Source organism: Vipera berus (genome assembly GCF_964194415.1).
Source record: "Vipera berus genome assembly, chromosome: 5".
NCBI lineage: Eukaryota > Metazoa > Chordata > Lepidosauria > Squamata > Viperidae > Vipera > Vipera berus.
The window spans coordinates 31,791,549-31,808,264 of record NC_138207.1 but is presented as its reverse complement, the minus strand read 5'-3'; the positions used below and the strand labels follow the sequence as shown (position 1 = coordinate 31,808,264).

Here is a 16,716-nt window from a genome sequence, read left to right as displayed (position 1 = left end):
ATGACCCTTTAATCCCATTCATTGAGATCACGCGATTGCAGGTTAATTCAAATTCAGGAAGTTCTTCGTGTGTTCTTGGAACACACGGTGTTCGTCACGGACTTTGGACCGTCAGTTCATCGGCCCGGCTCGGTACACCGATTCTTCCCCTTTCGCCGGCACATTTTCTTTTAAACCCCCTTTCCTTACGTCATAAGTCCCAACTTCAGCTTGCGTCTCGCCCCCTCCCCTGATTTGCAGGGTCACGCCAGGTAACCGGCTCCCGAGAGGAAAAGAGACGGCACGGGGAATCCTCCCGGGCGGAAGGGGGCGCTTTTCGCCTTATGTCAGAGCGTCCGCGGCGCTCCTCTCCTCGTTTCTGGAAGAAGTGTCGGGCAGGTTCCGCCTGGGCTCGTCATTCAGCCGCCCCGGGCCCGGCTCGAGTTCGCCGCTCCTGCTCCTCCTCCTCTTCCCCCTCGCCTCTTCTGTTCTCCCGTTGGGCTGTGCGAGTGGGAGCGACTCTCGCTCTTCTGTTGGCTGACCCCACCCCCTCGCCGCCGCCGCCGCCGCCACCGCTCGAACGGGACGGTGCCTGCCTCTCCTCTGCCGCCTTCCTCTTGGTTCTCGAGCGGACCGGGGATCGGCTCCCCACCCGCCCCCGGCGGAGACCATGGCGGCGAGCGCCAAGCGGAAGCAGGAGGAGAAGCACCTGAAGCTGCTGAGGGAGATGAGCAGCCTCCCGCCCAACCGCAAGTGCTTCGACTGCGACCAGCGCGGCCCCACCTATACCGACATGACGGTGGGCAGCTTCGTTTGTACTTCCTGCTCCGGCATCCTGTGAGTTGAGGAGAAGAAAGGGCCGACCGCTTGGCGGGAGGAAACGGTCGAGCGTTCTGAGTAGGCAGCGAGCGCAAGAGAGGAGGAGGGAGAAAGCCCGGTTAGGCGGGGAAGGGGTTTTGTGAGGAAACCCCCCCCCCCGTTGGGATAGAGCAGGGGGTCTTCAAACTTGGCCCTTTTATGACTTGTGGACTTCAACTCCCAGAATTCCTCAGCCAGCGTGTCTGGCTGAGGAATTCTGGGAGTTGAAGTCCACAAGTCATAAAAGGGCCAAGTTTGAAGACCCCTGGGATAGAGGACTTCGGCCTGCGTGAAGAGCGCAACAAAAGTGGAAGTGGGGATTTTTCCCCTCTCCCCGAAATATTAAGTCGTGGCGGGAAGAGAAGTAAGGCAATTACAGTATCTGCAGAAAGAAATGTATGAGATTGAGGATTTTGGACTGTTACTTTGGTCACCAGTAGGAATTTGCCTGATATTGTAGGCAGTTTGAAAGACACGGCCTACTGGAGAGACCACCAGAAAGCAAAAAGCTGATAAAGTGAAATTACCAGAGAAAAGTACAGGATTAGAGGTTGGGAAATAACCTAATGTGGCCATGTTCCACAAGTGTACGTAGCACTGCTTAAAATGAGAGTTTGTTCCTAGTGTATGTAATAAACTATGGATTGTAGCAATGCAAAATGAATGGTATTTACGGAGGCAAGTATGTGAAGTTAATGTGCTAATTTTCTGATGGGGAAGAATCAGTTACATTCTAAAGATATATAAAATGGAAGCAGAGAAACTTGTTGAATGCATTTTCAAAATGTAATAACTTGCTTATGCCTTTTTAAATATCTAACAGGGGTATCAAACTGCACATGATGCAAACGGGTTGCATCCTGTGGAGGCCGCGCCCACCCCAGCTCAGGCAATGCAAAAAAAGTTGTGATATGTGACAACACGTCACATGACGCAACAAGTTTGACACCCGTGATCTAACAGAACATATTTTGAGGAAGTAAAAACAATAATTAATTAAACATATTAAGGGTTACTTTAAGGGCTTATTCCAGGAAACAGTTTAAAGCTTTTGTTAATCTCTAAATTTGAGAGGTTAATATATTTTTATCACATGATCTACATAATTGCCAAACCGTGCACATAATTTTGAAAGAATATGAATTAGTTTTCATAGTCTGTGAAATTTAGATAGCTGTCCAGTATATGTAATCTTCAGTACTTTTACATTTTTTTCAATATATCATGTTACAATAGACAGATTTAGTTTGATCATCTATGACATTATTTACCAAAGTTACACCAAAACACAGAATAATTATGTTCCAGGTTTAGATGAAGATTTATTATCTGTACTGGTGTAAATTGATCAGAATCTTGTTTATATAAAATTGTTTATATATGGGGAAAAATGGGAGAATTGTGATTTCAAATTTATGAATTTTTCAAAGTGAACAATATGCTTTATTTTGCATTGAAAAAGTAATCAATTTTGTGAAGTTGGTATTATGAAATGATAGAATAATAGTGGATTATCTGTTAAAGCAAAGCTAAAATTTAGAAATATTTAGTACAACAATTGATAATTTTTAATTAGCAATAGTTAAGCTGTTAAGAATCCCACTAATTAATTCTGAATTGAATTTTACAAGCAATCCTTTACCAATTCAAACAAACATAGTTAAACTACTGCTGCCATGAAGTCACGAATACCTCCCAGTACAATATATTAATTTTATATAATGGTGGTGTTTCTCTTAGTGGTAGATCCTCAGATTGCATGTGCTGTCCTACTGTGATATTTGTTTATGAGTTTCATAATTGAGATTCATCTTCCCTTGTCAGATTCTATTAAAAATAATGATTAAAATTCCCAATATCTTCAGCCAGCATCATTAATAGTGGTAGTGGTGGGTGTTTTAGAGTTGAGAGATGTCAGGAGAGAATGAAGGCACCACATAAAGCTGACCCATTCTCAAATTTCTTTATTGAAATCACAATATTTGGGGGAAGGCATGAGCTTCCTGATTGGAATCCTCAAGCTATGTTAAGCAGAATATTGTAATGCTATGTACATGTAGTATCTTGTTGTTAGCTGCGCAGTCGTGTCTGACCCATCGCGACCCTATGGACAACGTTCCTCCAGGCCTTCCTGTCCTCTACCATCTTCTGGAGTCCATTTAAGCTCACACCTACTGCTTCAGTGACTCCATCCAGCCACCTCATTCTCTGACATGTAGTATCTACATGTAGAGAATTATGACATTTGTTTCTAGAACCTTTATATTTCTAGAATACTTTTTAATAGTTGTCTGTATGCTATATATACCAAAATCATTTTCAAACACAGGTTCATAGTGTCTTAGTGAAGGTTATGTCACTCACAATTAAATGAAATAAATTTATTAGTTTTTGGCATTTCTAGAATTTGTAATATATATTGCAAGATAGTAAAATTCATAATATTTCTACCAAAATTTAATGTTGGGTTTCTCCATAATCTAACTGATTTTTGAGTTCTCTGGCATTTTTATGTCTCTGATCCCATACCATTAGTCAAAATTTAACAGATGAACACTTTAAAAGAAAAGTTCAAATAAACTCTTAAGAAAGCAGACTAAAAGAATTCCATAGGAATTCTAAAAACCTGTATTATGCTTATATTTGTAAAAAAGCAAATATCTTAAAAGAGCTAATTAGTGGTTTCTGAACTAACATTTTAATTGATAGCTATAGCCAAGTTCTTAGAACTGTTAATTCATTTAGAAATATTAGGCCCAATTTTTCTACAATATTTGAATCAAAACTTATTTCAAAATTAAGAAACTTTTATATTTGTTATACCTCTTATGATTTATTAACTGTAATACTATTTTTATCACTAGTAACATTAAACTGTAGTTAAAAGTTCTTTCAACTTTTGAAAAATTTCTACAATCACTTTTTTAAAAAATATTTTATAGGAGAGGTTTAAATCCACCTCACAGAGTGAAGTCCATTTCAATGACCACATTCACACAGCAAGAAATAGAATTTCTTCAGAAGCATGGGAATGAAGTAAGTATTCAGTATGGAATACATAAGTAAATTGATGGAGAATACAATTTTAATGAGTGTATTATATTAGTCAAAAAGATAAGACAACTTCTGAAATAAGAACATGAAATTTTCTTGGGTTGTATGTACTGTAAGTACACTGGTACTTGTGAGCTGAAGTTGAACTCTAAATAACCCATGTAGTGTGAATCATTTGTTTAAGTTTCATTGATGCATTTCAGCTTTTTCTCTGCCCTCTTTATTATTCAGCATGCTGTTGGAATGAATTTTTCAGCATGGGTGGAACTTCCTAGAAATATGGGTGGTATTTCCTGAGATGTCTATTCCTGTTAATATTGCAACACAGTGCTGCTGAAGCGTTTATGGCTATGTTTTATGGGATATAGAAAACAAGAAATTGCTTAATCATCTTAAAATTATCAGAATGTGTAAGACTGAATTTAAAGCCTTTTTCTAGACATTAGCAAGATATCCCAATTACATGAATTCCAAGAAGCTTAGTCATAACTAGCTTAAGTTACATAGTTATGTTAACTAAAAATAATGGTAAGAAATGACTAATAAATCTGGAACTTTGAATCAACCATTATTTTTTAATTTGATCAGAGTTATCTTTTAGCAAATGTGAATATTTGGCATCCTGGAGGGAAAGGGAGGAGCAGGGAAAGGGGTGTGCACGCCCTTGCGTGCACATGCACAAATGGGCACACGCATGGCGGTGGTGCTAGTGCCCACGTGCTTACACAAATGGGCCATGTGCACCTGCAGCAGCGCTGGCACCAGCGCCTCTGCGCATGCGGAAACAGGGTTGCTAGTGCCTGTGGGACGGTGCAAGTGGGGAGTGTGCACACTCGCCAGCCATTCCTCTGGACAGGTGGCCATGGCGTGGTACCGGGCCATGCCCCACAGGTGGGGGACCCCTGCATTAAGTGATCAGATGGAAGTACATTTAATTTAATATTGTTTCTCTTTGAAAAGGTATGCAAACAGATTTGGCTAGGATTATTTGATGATAGATCATCAGCAATTCCAGACTTCCGGGATCCTCAAAAAGTCAAAGAATTTCTACAAGAAAAATATGAGAAAAAAAGATGGTTGGTACAAATGTTACTATAATAATATTATAAAATTTTTTATAATAAAAGAATTTGTATTATAACATATAGAACATTTCCTATTTCCAGTGGAATGCCTAAACATATACTTGTTTTATTTGTATCAATACTTACCTTGTTGGGGTATTACTGGAAAATTTCTTACCAAAGTCAAATTAAAAATCATTGAATCTCCTTTGTCGTACATATTATAGTACCCCTACTAATTTTTACAACTGTAAGTACTACAATTACTACTTTCTACTAGTAATCACCAATTAGCTTGCCTTTTTTTCCCCTAAGGTTAAAAGGCATTGTGAGCAAAAGTACTAAATATTAAACTAATTGACCAAATCCAATGTTTGACTTTTATTCATTTCTTGACCTAATTATTGTTCATTCTCCAGAACATGACAGTGTCCAGTTGAATTAATTTTCTGGTGCTGTTTCCCCAGATTACCTCTTAATAACCCCCACTCATTAATTATTATGGTGGAGTTTTCTCAGGCTTAGGCCAGAAAGGCTTTGTTTTGTTTTTATAAATTAACTAACGCCCCCACCCCCCATCATGTCTTATTTGATTGCTTCTGCTTTAAGGAGATTTAACACATAAAATAAAATTAGGTAAATATTTTTGACTTAACATTTAAAGAGAGTGTGTATTTGCATTTATGCTTTACAAATATTCACAATATGTGTTTTTTTTCTTTAAACAGTTATTGGTATAGTAAAATAGTAGAACTCTTGGCTGAAGCAATTCTTAGGGCTATTTTTAACAGGCTGAAAATTTTCTTTTCTAGTATTTTTTAGGCTGATACTTGTTGCTAATACCTATTTTTTCAGCTTTGTACAATAATGTATTTTGCTCAGCTTGTAATAGTATATCTTATTAGGTATTACAAATAAATACACATGGTTCCAGTTGTAGAAGTTGAACTTCAACCATTTAGATTATATTAACTCTATTTACGTTCACTATTTACCTTGCACATTTGTGATTTGTTTAAACCAGTTACATCTTAATAATTATTCAGTGCATTTAAATTATTTGCCAGTTTAATCTTTTAAATCTTTGATCTTACTGTTTTTCTTACATTACAGCTATTATATCAAAGTGGGTTTATAATTTCTTAAGCCATATTGTTAATTCCAGCTCTCGAAAGCCTAGAATAGGATTGTTGCATCATCCTTTATTAATGATGGATTTGGGAATGCTGTGGTAAATACAAATGTTTTAATTTGCATTTTAGGTATGTTCCTCCAGAACAAGCAAAAGTTGTGGCTTCTGTCCATGCATCTATATCTGGATCTTCTGCTAGTAGTACAAGCAGTACTCCAGAAGTTAAACCACTTAAATCTCTCTTGGGAGAGTCTGCACCAGCACTGCACTTAAATAAAGACACACCTACCCAAGTAAGTAATGTATTTTTAAAAAGTGTGTGAACCCATTACTAATTATTGTTTAAAATCTTTCTTCAGACCCATATTTTCAGTTTATACTATGTAGCTGTTCTGTATCATTTAATTTTGCCCTGATGGCTTTCAGGGAATCTATCTCCTCAACAATTCAATCCAATTCTACTTTATCTTTCTATTGAAAATGTTAATAGAACAAACTTGAGTTTTCCATAATGGCAATATCACTCATATTTTCTCTACTTCTTCATCCTTCAATAATCTGTTCCTTCGGGGGGGGGGGTGTCTTTTTGTCCACCTATATTTTGTTGAGTTTTTACATAAAAGTTGCTCCTTGTAGTTTTAGGAGATCTACCTTGCATTCTCCCAATATCTAAGCTTCTATAGTACTGACATTTTTTCAAGACTGAAAACCTGGCAGCTATGTGCCTTATTGTTTTCATCTTGTAATTAGAGTAAGGGAGAGGATACGAGCTTTGTATGGGTTAGTTGGAGAAACAAAAACTCTCCAGTTCTGCAGATGTTTGTTGAGAAAAAGATGTACAGAAACTTTTCAAGGACTTTCTGACTGCTGTGAAGAAGATAGTTCTCAAAACAATAAGAATGTGTTTACATGAACTGCGTGGACATCTGGGAGATTTGGCTGGGAATGTCATTGTTATATGCTTTGGTTAGATGTCTTGGGATTTTAGAGTTAGTTTTCCTTAATCTAGACATGTCATGTATTCAATAAACCTGTAAGATTTTCAGAAATGAAAGAAATCCTGGACTTTATTTGGATATTCGACCTGGAGGTTGTCACATATTTTCTCAACTTCCTAGTCTTTGATCTCAATTTTTTCACACATTTCTGTTTCCTTAATTAGAGTCCGGGAGTGAATTATATTGTGTGTCTCACACGTGTGTTTGAATTTTTCATGCTATTTTGTATTAGTCTACTGATGAAGTGCCAGATCTATAGCATATTACAATGTAGAAATTAAATTGTTTCATCTGGATGAAAAGTAAGTTCATTTATAAAACTGATATTTTCTATATTAGGAATGATACTCTGGTTTGCTCTAGTTACTCCACTCATGCTTGTTTAACCCACTGCAATTTGTTTATAGTCTCCTGTTACAATTCGGTCTCAAGGGCAGTCACAAGAAAAGAAACAGTTTGATCTTCTCAGTGATCTTGGTTCAGACATATTTGCTGCTCCTGCTCCACACACCACAGCTACTGCAAATTTTGCTAATTTTGCACACTTCAACAGTCATACAGGTAATTTTATTTACTATCTTGGGTTTGATCATGATAAATACTGAGATTGAGCTCACACTTTGTGTGTGTGTGTGTGTGTGTGTGTGTGTGAGAGAGAGAGAGAGAGAGAGAGAGAGAGAGAGAGAGAGAGAAACCTAAAAATAAAATAGGAAACAAAGCCATGAAAACCAAATTTGCTGGCTTCTATAATATTGGCAATGATTTGAGAAAGAAGAAGAGATAGTCAAATTTGTTTCAGTCGAGGCCAAATAAAACAACATTTAAAATTATGAGATTATGAATCCTCCTAGATATAATAATCTAAGTATACAAAATTTAAGCAAAATAGCTAAAAGATAAAATGTACAGTACATAATTATCATAGGAACAAAATGGACAAATTGTGAATAATTTATGATTAAAATTATTAAAACTACATATGGTAATGTATTACAATTAATCTATAAAACAATAGCTATATGCTATTAGGTAATTAATATGAAAATATTCAGTGTTATCTATAGAAATAATGAAAATAATGAACTATGCTAATAGGTTAAAATTAAGACTGCTAAACAAGGTTATTAGAAGTTTAAACCTAGTAGATAGAAATACAATCATGCAGTTTAATAAGGAAGTAGTTTATTAGTTTTACTTAACTCTTACCAGCAATCAGTTTCCTGCCAATTTTATGTTGGGCAAAATTACAATCAGAAATGATTACAAATGCAGAATTAATATGGCCAAGAAGCTGTGTCTGTATTGAGGTACGAAATTTTCAGTCTATAAAATGAGCAATACAGAAGTGCTTTTTAGATATTAAGAGTTACTAACTCACAAGGTCATACAAGATCCAAGAAACAAGCTCTCCTCTATCTATGACATGCTTCTGGTAAAGGTCTTTCTGTCTTCAAGAACTAGTAGCTAGCCAGGACAAATGCCAAGGGTTATTCTGTCCTTTGATTATTGGTAAAAGGAAGATTGGGACTCCTCTTTAAATCAGTTTGATGATTGTCTTTTATTGATCTAGATTACTCATAATCAAAGGGAAGCAGTTGGGAAGGATAGAACCCTAATAGTCGTAATAGTAGTCACACATTTAATATATTTGAGGATATTAACAATATTAACCAAGAATGCAATGGGAGGAAAAGCAATAAACAATAATGGGAGAACTCTCATGATTTGTACTCTGTAGCTTTATATGACTCATGTATAGGCATATATTTCTTTTAAAATAACTGAGGAAGAGCTCATGTTCTATAAAAGATCTGATGCCAGAGCTGTCAAAAAATCTTAATATTCAGCATGTCAAATGCTTATTTTTCTTTTTTTGATTCTGAAATTCTTTAAATCATCTGTAGGACTGGAATAAAGACTTCGTTGTATGTTTCTGTGTGTGTTGGAATGGGTGGGAGGACTCGTAACATGCTTTTTAAAAAGCATTTTCAGCACAGAGTTCTGATGTCTGAATCTCACAAGTGCTTGAATGGCAGGAGAAGATTTTCCCCCCTCTTTTTTAAGTTGGAGCTATTCAGCTATGGAGATAAATAAAATAATGTGGGCTTTTTAGCACCCTCCCATTCTTTTCTTAAAGCACTTTAATGTGCAAGTTAACCTTGAAGATATGGATAATTTTCTGTTGGTGGTACTGGATCCTTGTAAATCCTCTCTTCCATTTCCCCCATTCACAGGGAATCTGTTACTTGATTGGATAATGACTTGTCGGTGCCATTATACCTTTAAAAAAATTAGAGAAAGAAGATGTTTCCCATAGGCATTATCTATAGTTTGCAAACTGATCTAAGTCATTTTTGTAGTTAACTAATAATAGTTAATAATTATAATTATTAGGTAATTGATTGTTTTAACTTGTTGTAAGCTGTTCTATGAGATGGATAGTTATATAAATTAGATAACTAAATTAACACAAATGAATATTCTGTGCATGCTGTTTATTAGTTTCATTTTGCTTAAACGTTTTAACTTTTCTGTACTATTATGTAAAATAGTTTTTCTAAATCTGTTGCTGTATAGAAATGAAGGTCAGCCTTGAGTTATATATTTAAAAAGGATAAAAATGTAATAAACATAATATTCCTAACACTTACAAGAGTTCTGGAAGGCAGATCTTTACTTTGGCGATGAGGAGTTAACAGTACAGCTATCACTTACATAGTGATCATAGTTGGCACTAGCAGCTTGGTCATTAAATCAAGTGGTCTCTAAGTCAAACTGTGACTGTTCTATGGTCTTAGCTCTGCTTTGCTTAGTGGCTCAGTTGCAGATCCCAATTAGGGTTGTTAAGCGGAGACTGCCTTCTTCCTATTTTCTGATACCCTGTAACTATGAAAAGTAGTTTGATGGAAATGTAAAAAAGACTTTTTAGAGGCTGCTGCTAGAATTTGAAAGCCCCTGCAAAGAGTACCAAACTTGTTTTCCTCTCATTAATCTTTCCATTGGCATCTGTTTTTATTCAGACATGTGGTTGATAGGTTAATATGATGGGTTTTTAGCACTGTTTTTGATGGTAGATACTTATTAATGTGTTTTATGTTTTAATTTTTAAAGCTATTAATCTGCTTATATTTTAATTTTTAAATGTTACATTAACAATCTCATTTTTACAATTAAAGCAATATGTTAATACAATACACTACATTACATACTTATACTCTTAGATACTATATAGTAATTAGCTGACAGTAACTGTTCAGTAATGAGAGGCTGTTTTTCATCTAGATTGAACAATCCAGTAAACACTCAAGTTTATATAAACATTTACTTATGTAAATGATTGTAATATATCTTTATTAAGAAAGCATTTTGGTTTTCATTTATTTCATTATGTGATATATTAAAGGTAAATTTATTGTAGTCATAAGTAATATTTATTTATGCAGTGTTCCCAAATTTGAAAATGATTTACCTCTTAAAAACATTACTTTCTTCATGCAATTATATACATGGTTTGCTTTATTGTCATATGCCTTTAATGTTTTATATTGGTTATTAAAACAGTAAATTCTCAGAAATCAGTAGAATTATGCTTGGTAAGCTCAATAATATGTAAATTCTAGTGGTTTATCAGTTTCATGCATCTTGGAAAGAAGTATTATAGAATTTCTCATTTTTAATGCTTTTGGTCATATACATGGGGAATTGCAAAAGTTGCACACTGCTTTGGATTTTGCCAAAAAGTTTTGAAATTATAAAATTACTTTTTAGAGAAAAATTAAAATAAAAGTCATAAAAACACGAAGAGATAGTTTTCTATTACCTCCCTGACAGTGATACGACATGACAGAGCTCAGGAGGGAAACCATGTCCTCCTTTGCTAGACTACAACTCCTAAGGGCACAGGCTAACATGACCAATAGAAAGAGATTTTGGAAGTGGCAGTTCGGCAATATCTGTAAAACCATTTATTCTCACATCTCTATCATAATATACTTCAAATCAAAGTGCCTCAGCTAAAATATGTGGCTTGGATCTCACACATAATTCTGAACTATAAACTCTTTTTTTATGACCCTGTAATCCCTATACTACATACATACATACATACATACATACATATATCTGTGTGTGTGTGTGTGTGTGTGTGTGTGTGTGTGTGTGTGTAAATTTTTTTTGGGTTGCTAACAAAGAATAAAGGGAGACCAATATGATCATTTCAAACTTATTTGTTCTCATCAGTGAGCCATCTGACTGATGAGAACAAATTAGTTTGAAATGATCATATTGGTCTCCCTTTATTCTTTGTTAGCAACCCAAAAAAAATTTACACAAATATGAGCTGCCACTGCTGTGGCTACTGCCTGTAGATGGCCTTGGGCTAGGCTGAAACAGGAAATAAGATTTGTCCTGCGTCTGGGACTAAGCAAGTGTATTCTGAATGCTTAACAAAACATTTAACACACATCTTCCTTGCTTCTCAGCTAACACAGAGAGAGAAAGAGCCTGTGGCCTAGGGGTTAAAACAACTGCTTAAGATGCAGTCGGCCCAGGTTCGAATCTCAGAAGGGTATGGCTGACTGATGAGAACAAATAAGTTTGAAATGATCATATTGGTCTCCCTTTATTCTTTGTTAGCAACCCAAAAAAATTTACACAAATATGAGCTGCCACTGCAGCTCATACACACACACACACACGCACACACACACACACATATATATAAATTTTTAATTTTTAATTTTATTTTAATCCCATTTATATCCTGCCCTTCTCCGAAGACTCAGGGCAGCTTACAATTTAAGCACAAACCAATGTGCTTAGCAATAGCCTTCATTCTATGTATATGCCTGCTTATTAGGGCTTTTGCCCCCCCCCCCCCAAGCGGCATTATTACAAAGTCAGCTTATTGCCCCCAACAATCTGGGTCCTCATTTTACCTACCTCGGAAGGATGGAAGGCTGAGTCAACCTTGAGCCTGGTGGGATGCGAACCTGTACTAATTGCAGGCAGCTGGTGTTACTTAAGGAGGCATTAGCCCACTGCTCCACCAAGGCTCTCACACACACACGTGTGTGTGTGTGTTTGTGTGTGTATATAAGTCCTAGTGGTGCAGTGGTTAGAATGCAGTATTGCAGGCTAACTCTGCCCACAGCCTGGAGTTCAATCCTAACAGGGTCAAGGTTGGCTCAGCCTTCCATCCTTCTGAAGTCAGTAAAATGAGGTCCCAGATTGTTGAGGGCAATAGGCTGACTCTGTAAATCGCATAGAGAGGGCTGTAAAGCATTATGGAGCAGTATATTGTTACTGCTATTGCTGTTACTATATTCTGGGTAGGTGTCAGGAACAGCATCTGGCCAGGATGCACCTCTACCCTGAATGTTGAACTATAATGTTATTTTATTTTGGATAAGAACAATATGTGAATTCATCTTATATAATAGATTTATGGTTTGCAAAGCACACCTAATTCCATTTTAGTAAGCTAAAAAATAACACTATTATGGCTTAGCAATATGTATAATTTATTTTTCTTAAAATTAATTTGTGGGGTTTCAGAAAGAAAATTAGTAATAACCAGGGTATAGTATAATAATGGGATCACAGAATGGTATTTTCATTTCTGTTGTCATATTAGATCTAAAATATTTTATATATAAATAGAATTAAAAGAACAGCCATTTCCATATAGGGTAGGTTTGCAAAATATATATAAGAAAATGTTTGTCCTGTACATTGTATTTTCAAATAGTATAGTTATCCTAAAGTATAGTTATCGTGTTCTGTTCAGTTTATCTTTTGTTTTCATATCATTAACATATTTTTGTTCATTTGCACTTTACAGCGCAGAACTCTGCAAACGCAGGTTTTGCAAACTTTGATGCATTTGGACAGTCTAATGCTTCGAGTAATTTTGGTGGTTTCCCCACAGCAAGTCAGTCTGCTTTTCAGCACCAAAATACAGGTAGAAATGCTCTAATGTTGTTAATTCTCTTAATATAAACTAATCTGGACATTATAGTTGGAATATTTCTTAGATCTCCTTGTATCTACTTGTCTTAACGCACATAATCTGAAGCTCTGGGGAAACCTGAAAAATGGATGTTTCTTTTCTTTTGCTATATTTGGTGTGGGTTGTGTTCATGCATGAAGATTTTATATTATAGCTTTTGAATTACTCCTACACATGATGTAAATACTATTTATTGGAAAAATATTGGATCATATCTAAGTTAAAAATCTTTTTTTTTTCTGAACCAGGATACATTGGTTTGGCTAAAATACCTCATGTGTAAGGACTATTGTTTTCTTCCTCTTTATTTGTTTTATGCTGTGATAATTTTTCCTGGAATGTTAATTGGTATGTCTTGATCGGTGGTTGATCACTTTTCTGTTTCATTTTCCTTGTTTAAAAACGCTTAAGATTTCTTTTAAATTTTTTGTTTTTCCTTTCTGTTAACTTTAACCCCTCACACAATTTCTGGCTGTCCAGCGTTCAGAACGCTTTCATCTAGCTGCAGTTTTGGTGACTTTACTACTTCTGCTTTCCCTGGCCAGTCTATGCGCAGTAAGTTCCACCAAGGTGGGAAACTCAGCTCATTTAATTTATAGTGACATTTTATCTCATTTCCACTGTATCATGTTCAAGTTTTCTTACTTGTTCTTCTTCAAAAGATGCTACCTAATAATACATGCTTGCTATTAGTACATTGGCTTACTTGCACTTGAGAATGTATCCCACCAAATGTAGAGAGTAAAAGTCATAGTTACAATGGTTTTCTTTATGCAAATAAGTGGAAAATGTAATACAATTTTTAGCATTCACAGAAATCTCAAGCATTTCAGGTTATTGTATAATATAGTTCAATTTTAATATATCATTGGTTCCACATTCCAGCCTCCTGTCCTGGTTCCTATGCCTGTCTTTGGACCTTTATTGGCCCAGGCTTTTTGCAGCTGCTGCCAAATGCCAGATCAGCCTTTAATAATACTAGTTCCCATCCTCCACAATCTGATAATGGATGAGAGGACCAGCCTAGAATATATCACCAAAACATTCCTGCACACTATGGGAGGTGTTCCCCTCTTAGAAATGTTCCCACCAGTCATGACTCAGGGCAAGGGCAGTGGAGTTATCATAATTAACCAAGAGACTTGGTAGCTTTTAGCAGCACTGCTCTGCAGATAACAGGGTATGAAAACGGTTGATAATGATAGTTGACTCTAGAGATCAAATAGGATTTCTGCTACTGTTCATCAGCCCTGCTATGAACTGTTTGATGCTATGGTCAGGTTGCTAGTAGAATTTCCAAAATTTAGTACTTGGGTGGTGAGGGGCTTTAATTTGCCTTTCCCTGGGACAAGGTGAGATTGGCTTGGGAGTTCATAGTCACCACGCGTTTCCTGCAGATTACTGAAGGATCAGTTCATGGTAGCAGTTATGGTTATAGAACTGTTCTTTATCTCAGGCGCAGACAATATGATCTGTAGTTGAGAGATGTTATTGTCCGTTCTTGTGGGCAGATCACTCCCAGGTAGCCTTGGGAGTTATCTGTAGCTGGTCTGTACTACAGAATGGAAGAATCCATCTGATTGGTCTGTCCCAGGTGCCTGATGGATTCCTTTGGGTTTCAGAGGAATTTAGAGTCTTCTCTGAAGCTCTGTGCAGCTCAGCTGAGGCTTTATTCATTGCTTGGAACAGCCTTGTAACATATGTGCCTATAGGATTCTGCTGTGGATTCTGAAAAGTTCCTAGTTTTTAGAGTAACCCTGGCAGTTGAAATGGGAGAAGAGGATCCTGGGGAGAAACAGAAAACATTTATTAAGGATTACCTCATGATGATAAGAGCAGCTCTTTATTTTTCTGCTCTTTATCATGTCCACAAACAGGGCTGGTAGCCCTGTTCAAGGTGATCTGGTCCCTCCTGGGTAAAGGAGGTTCTGAGGAACATCTGCAAGGCTCTGAAGACTATTTAGTACATGTGTTGGATAAAGTCACTTGGATCCACTCTGAATTGGATCAGCTATTCGGGTCCTTTGGGATTGACTGTGATATGTTTTTGTGATATTTCTGATAAGATGAACAGGGGCCTTGAGGTGGGAAAGCAGCCACCTGAATATTAGATCTACAACCCTCATGGTTGGTCAAGAGTTCCTAGGAGATGATGTGTAGTTATATCCACAAAGTAGTGAATGCATCCTTTAGGGAGGAGATGATTATGACTGGAGAAGTTCCTGTGAAGGTAGTTGTGTTTCAGATCGGGATATAGTGCTGAAAACATTGATATATAAGTATACGACTTTTGGTGGGATCAGTAAGGAGGCAGCACATCCATCCTGGCCTTCCTTGATCTTTCAATGGTTTTCAACAGCACTGAACATAGTGTCCTTCTGGATTGACTTCAGAAAGTTAAGGTTAGGGGAAAGTTAGTTGTCTTTTTTTCTGGGACCAGTTCCAGTTGATGCTAGTGCGGGAAAAGATTCGGCCCTACACCCCTGCTTTGCAGCATCTACAGGGCTTTACACTCTCATCTCCTATTCAGCATTTATATGAAGCTGCTTGGTAAGGTCATCCATAGCCACAGGATTAATATCAATTAGATGAGGATACACAGCTATCTATCTGTGACCAGGGCTGGTCAAATGGTGCTATCAGTTTTCCCCAGTGTTTGGAGGCTAAGGGGGTATGGATGGGGATACATGTGCTTCAGATCAGCTATGGTAAGTGGCTGTGGTTTTGGGGATACCTGAAGCTGGAGGTTTTCTGTCTTTAGTTCTGAATGGAGTCCCACTCTCCCATACAGAACTGGCATGTACTTTGAAGGTTGTCTTGTACCCGTGGTTCTTGTTTGAAGAACAGGTGACTACTATGGCAAAAGGGACATTTGCACAACTCCATCCTATGCAGGACAGTTGGTTGGCTGAAAATCCTGCAGCATAGGTAGTGGTGGGTGCACCTTGGTTTGTACATGTAATATCATGAACTACACTGGTTTGGGGTTGTAATTTGTGATACTGATTATCGCTTACAAAGCCTTTCATAGCACAAGTCCAAGTTGGGATTGCCTATCACTGTCTATGTCTGCCAATCCCATGAGATCCAAGAGAGTGGACATACTTAGGTTTCCTCTATGAACTAGTGTCATCTGTCTCTGTCACAGCACCTGCCCATTGGAATAATATGACCCTTGAGTTTCAAATGAGCCCAATTGTGTTAGTGTTCTATAAAGTTTGAAAAACCTGTTTTTTTTCTCCAGCATTAGGCCAGGATGTTGGATGAACCAGTCTAGTAAATGTTTTTGATCTCTGTAAGTGTTTTATGCTGAGTTTTTCAATTTTTATTTTTATTGTTTACCTTCTTTTATGTTTCAATCCCATGTTAGTCACTCAGAATCACAGTTTCCTAATTGGGTGGCCTTATAAATTATGTAAATAAATTAAAAAGTGATATTCTGGGGTTTGAGAACCAATGTGATACAGTGTTAAAGACCTGAACAGGGTGGAAACATGCAAGTTCTAGCCTAGCCCTTCCTTAAGCATAGAAATTGGCTGGTAGCCTTTGGGACCAGTTACTCTCTCTCAGCCCTTCAGTGGGTAAATGAAAACATATCTAGCAACCTGCACTGGACTAGAG

At 37.0% G+C, this 16,716-nt stretch overlaps 1 protein-coding gene across 3 annotated transcripts in view; it reads left to right on the top strand.

Moving 5' to 3' along the window:
• Positions 1-16,716, top strand: part of AGFG1 (ArfGAP with FG repeats 1) — a 34,054-nt gene continuing 17,338 nt past the window's right edge. For 2 of the 3 annotated variants that reach the window (XM_081328643.1, XM_081328642.1), the window contains exons 1-7: positions 1-816; positions 3,780-3,873; positions 4,852-4,967; positions 6,218-6,380; positions 7,493-7,646; positions 12,928-13,047; positions 13,576-13,650. In XM_081328643.1, coding sequence (XP_081184769.1) covers positions 650-816; positions 3,780-3,873; positions 4,852-4,967; positions 6,218-6,380; positions 7,493-7,646; positions 12,928-13,047; positions 13,576-13,650 — 889 coding nt within the window. In that variant the 5' untranslated portion in view covers positions 1-649. The remainder of the gene's footprint in view (positions 817-3,779; positions 3,874-4,851; positions 4,968-6,217; positions 6,381-7,492; positions 7,647-12,927; positions 13,048-13,575; positions 13,651-16,716) is intronic. The other variant, XM_081328644.1, reaches the window with a different exon arrangement.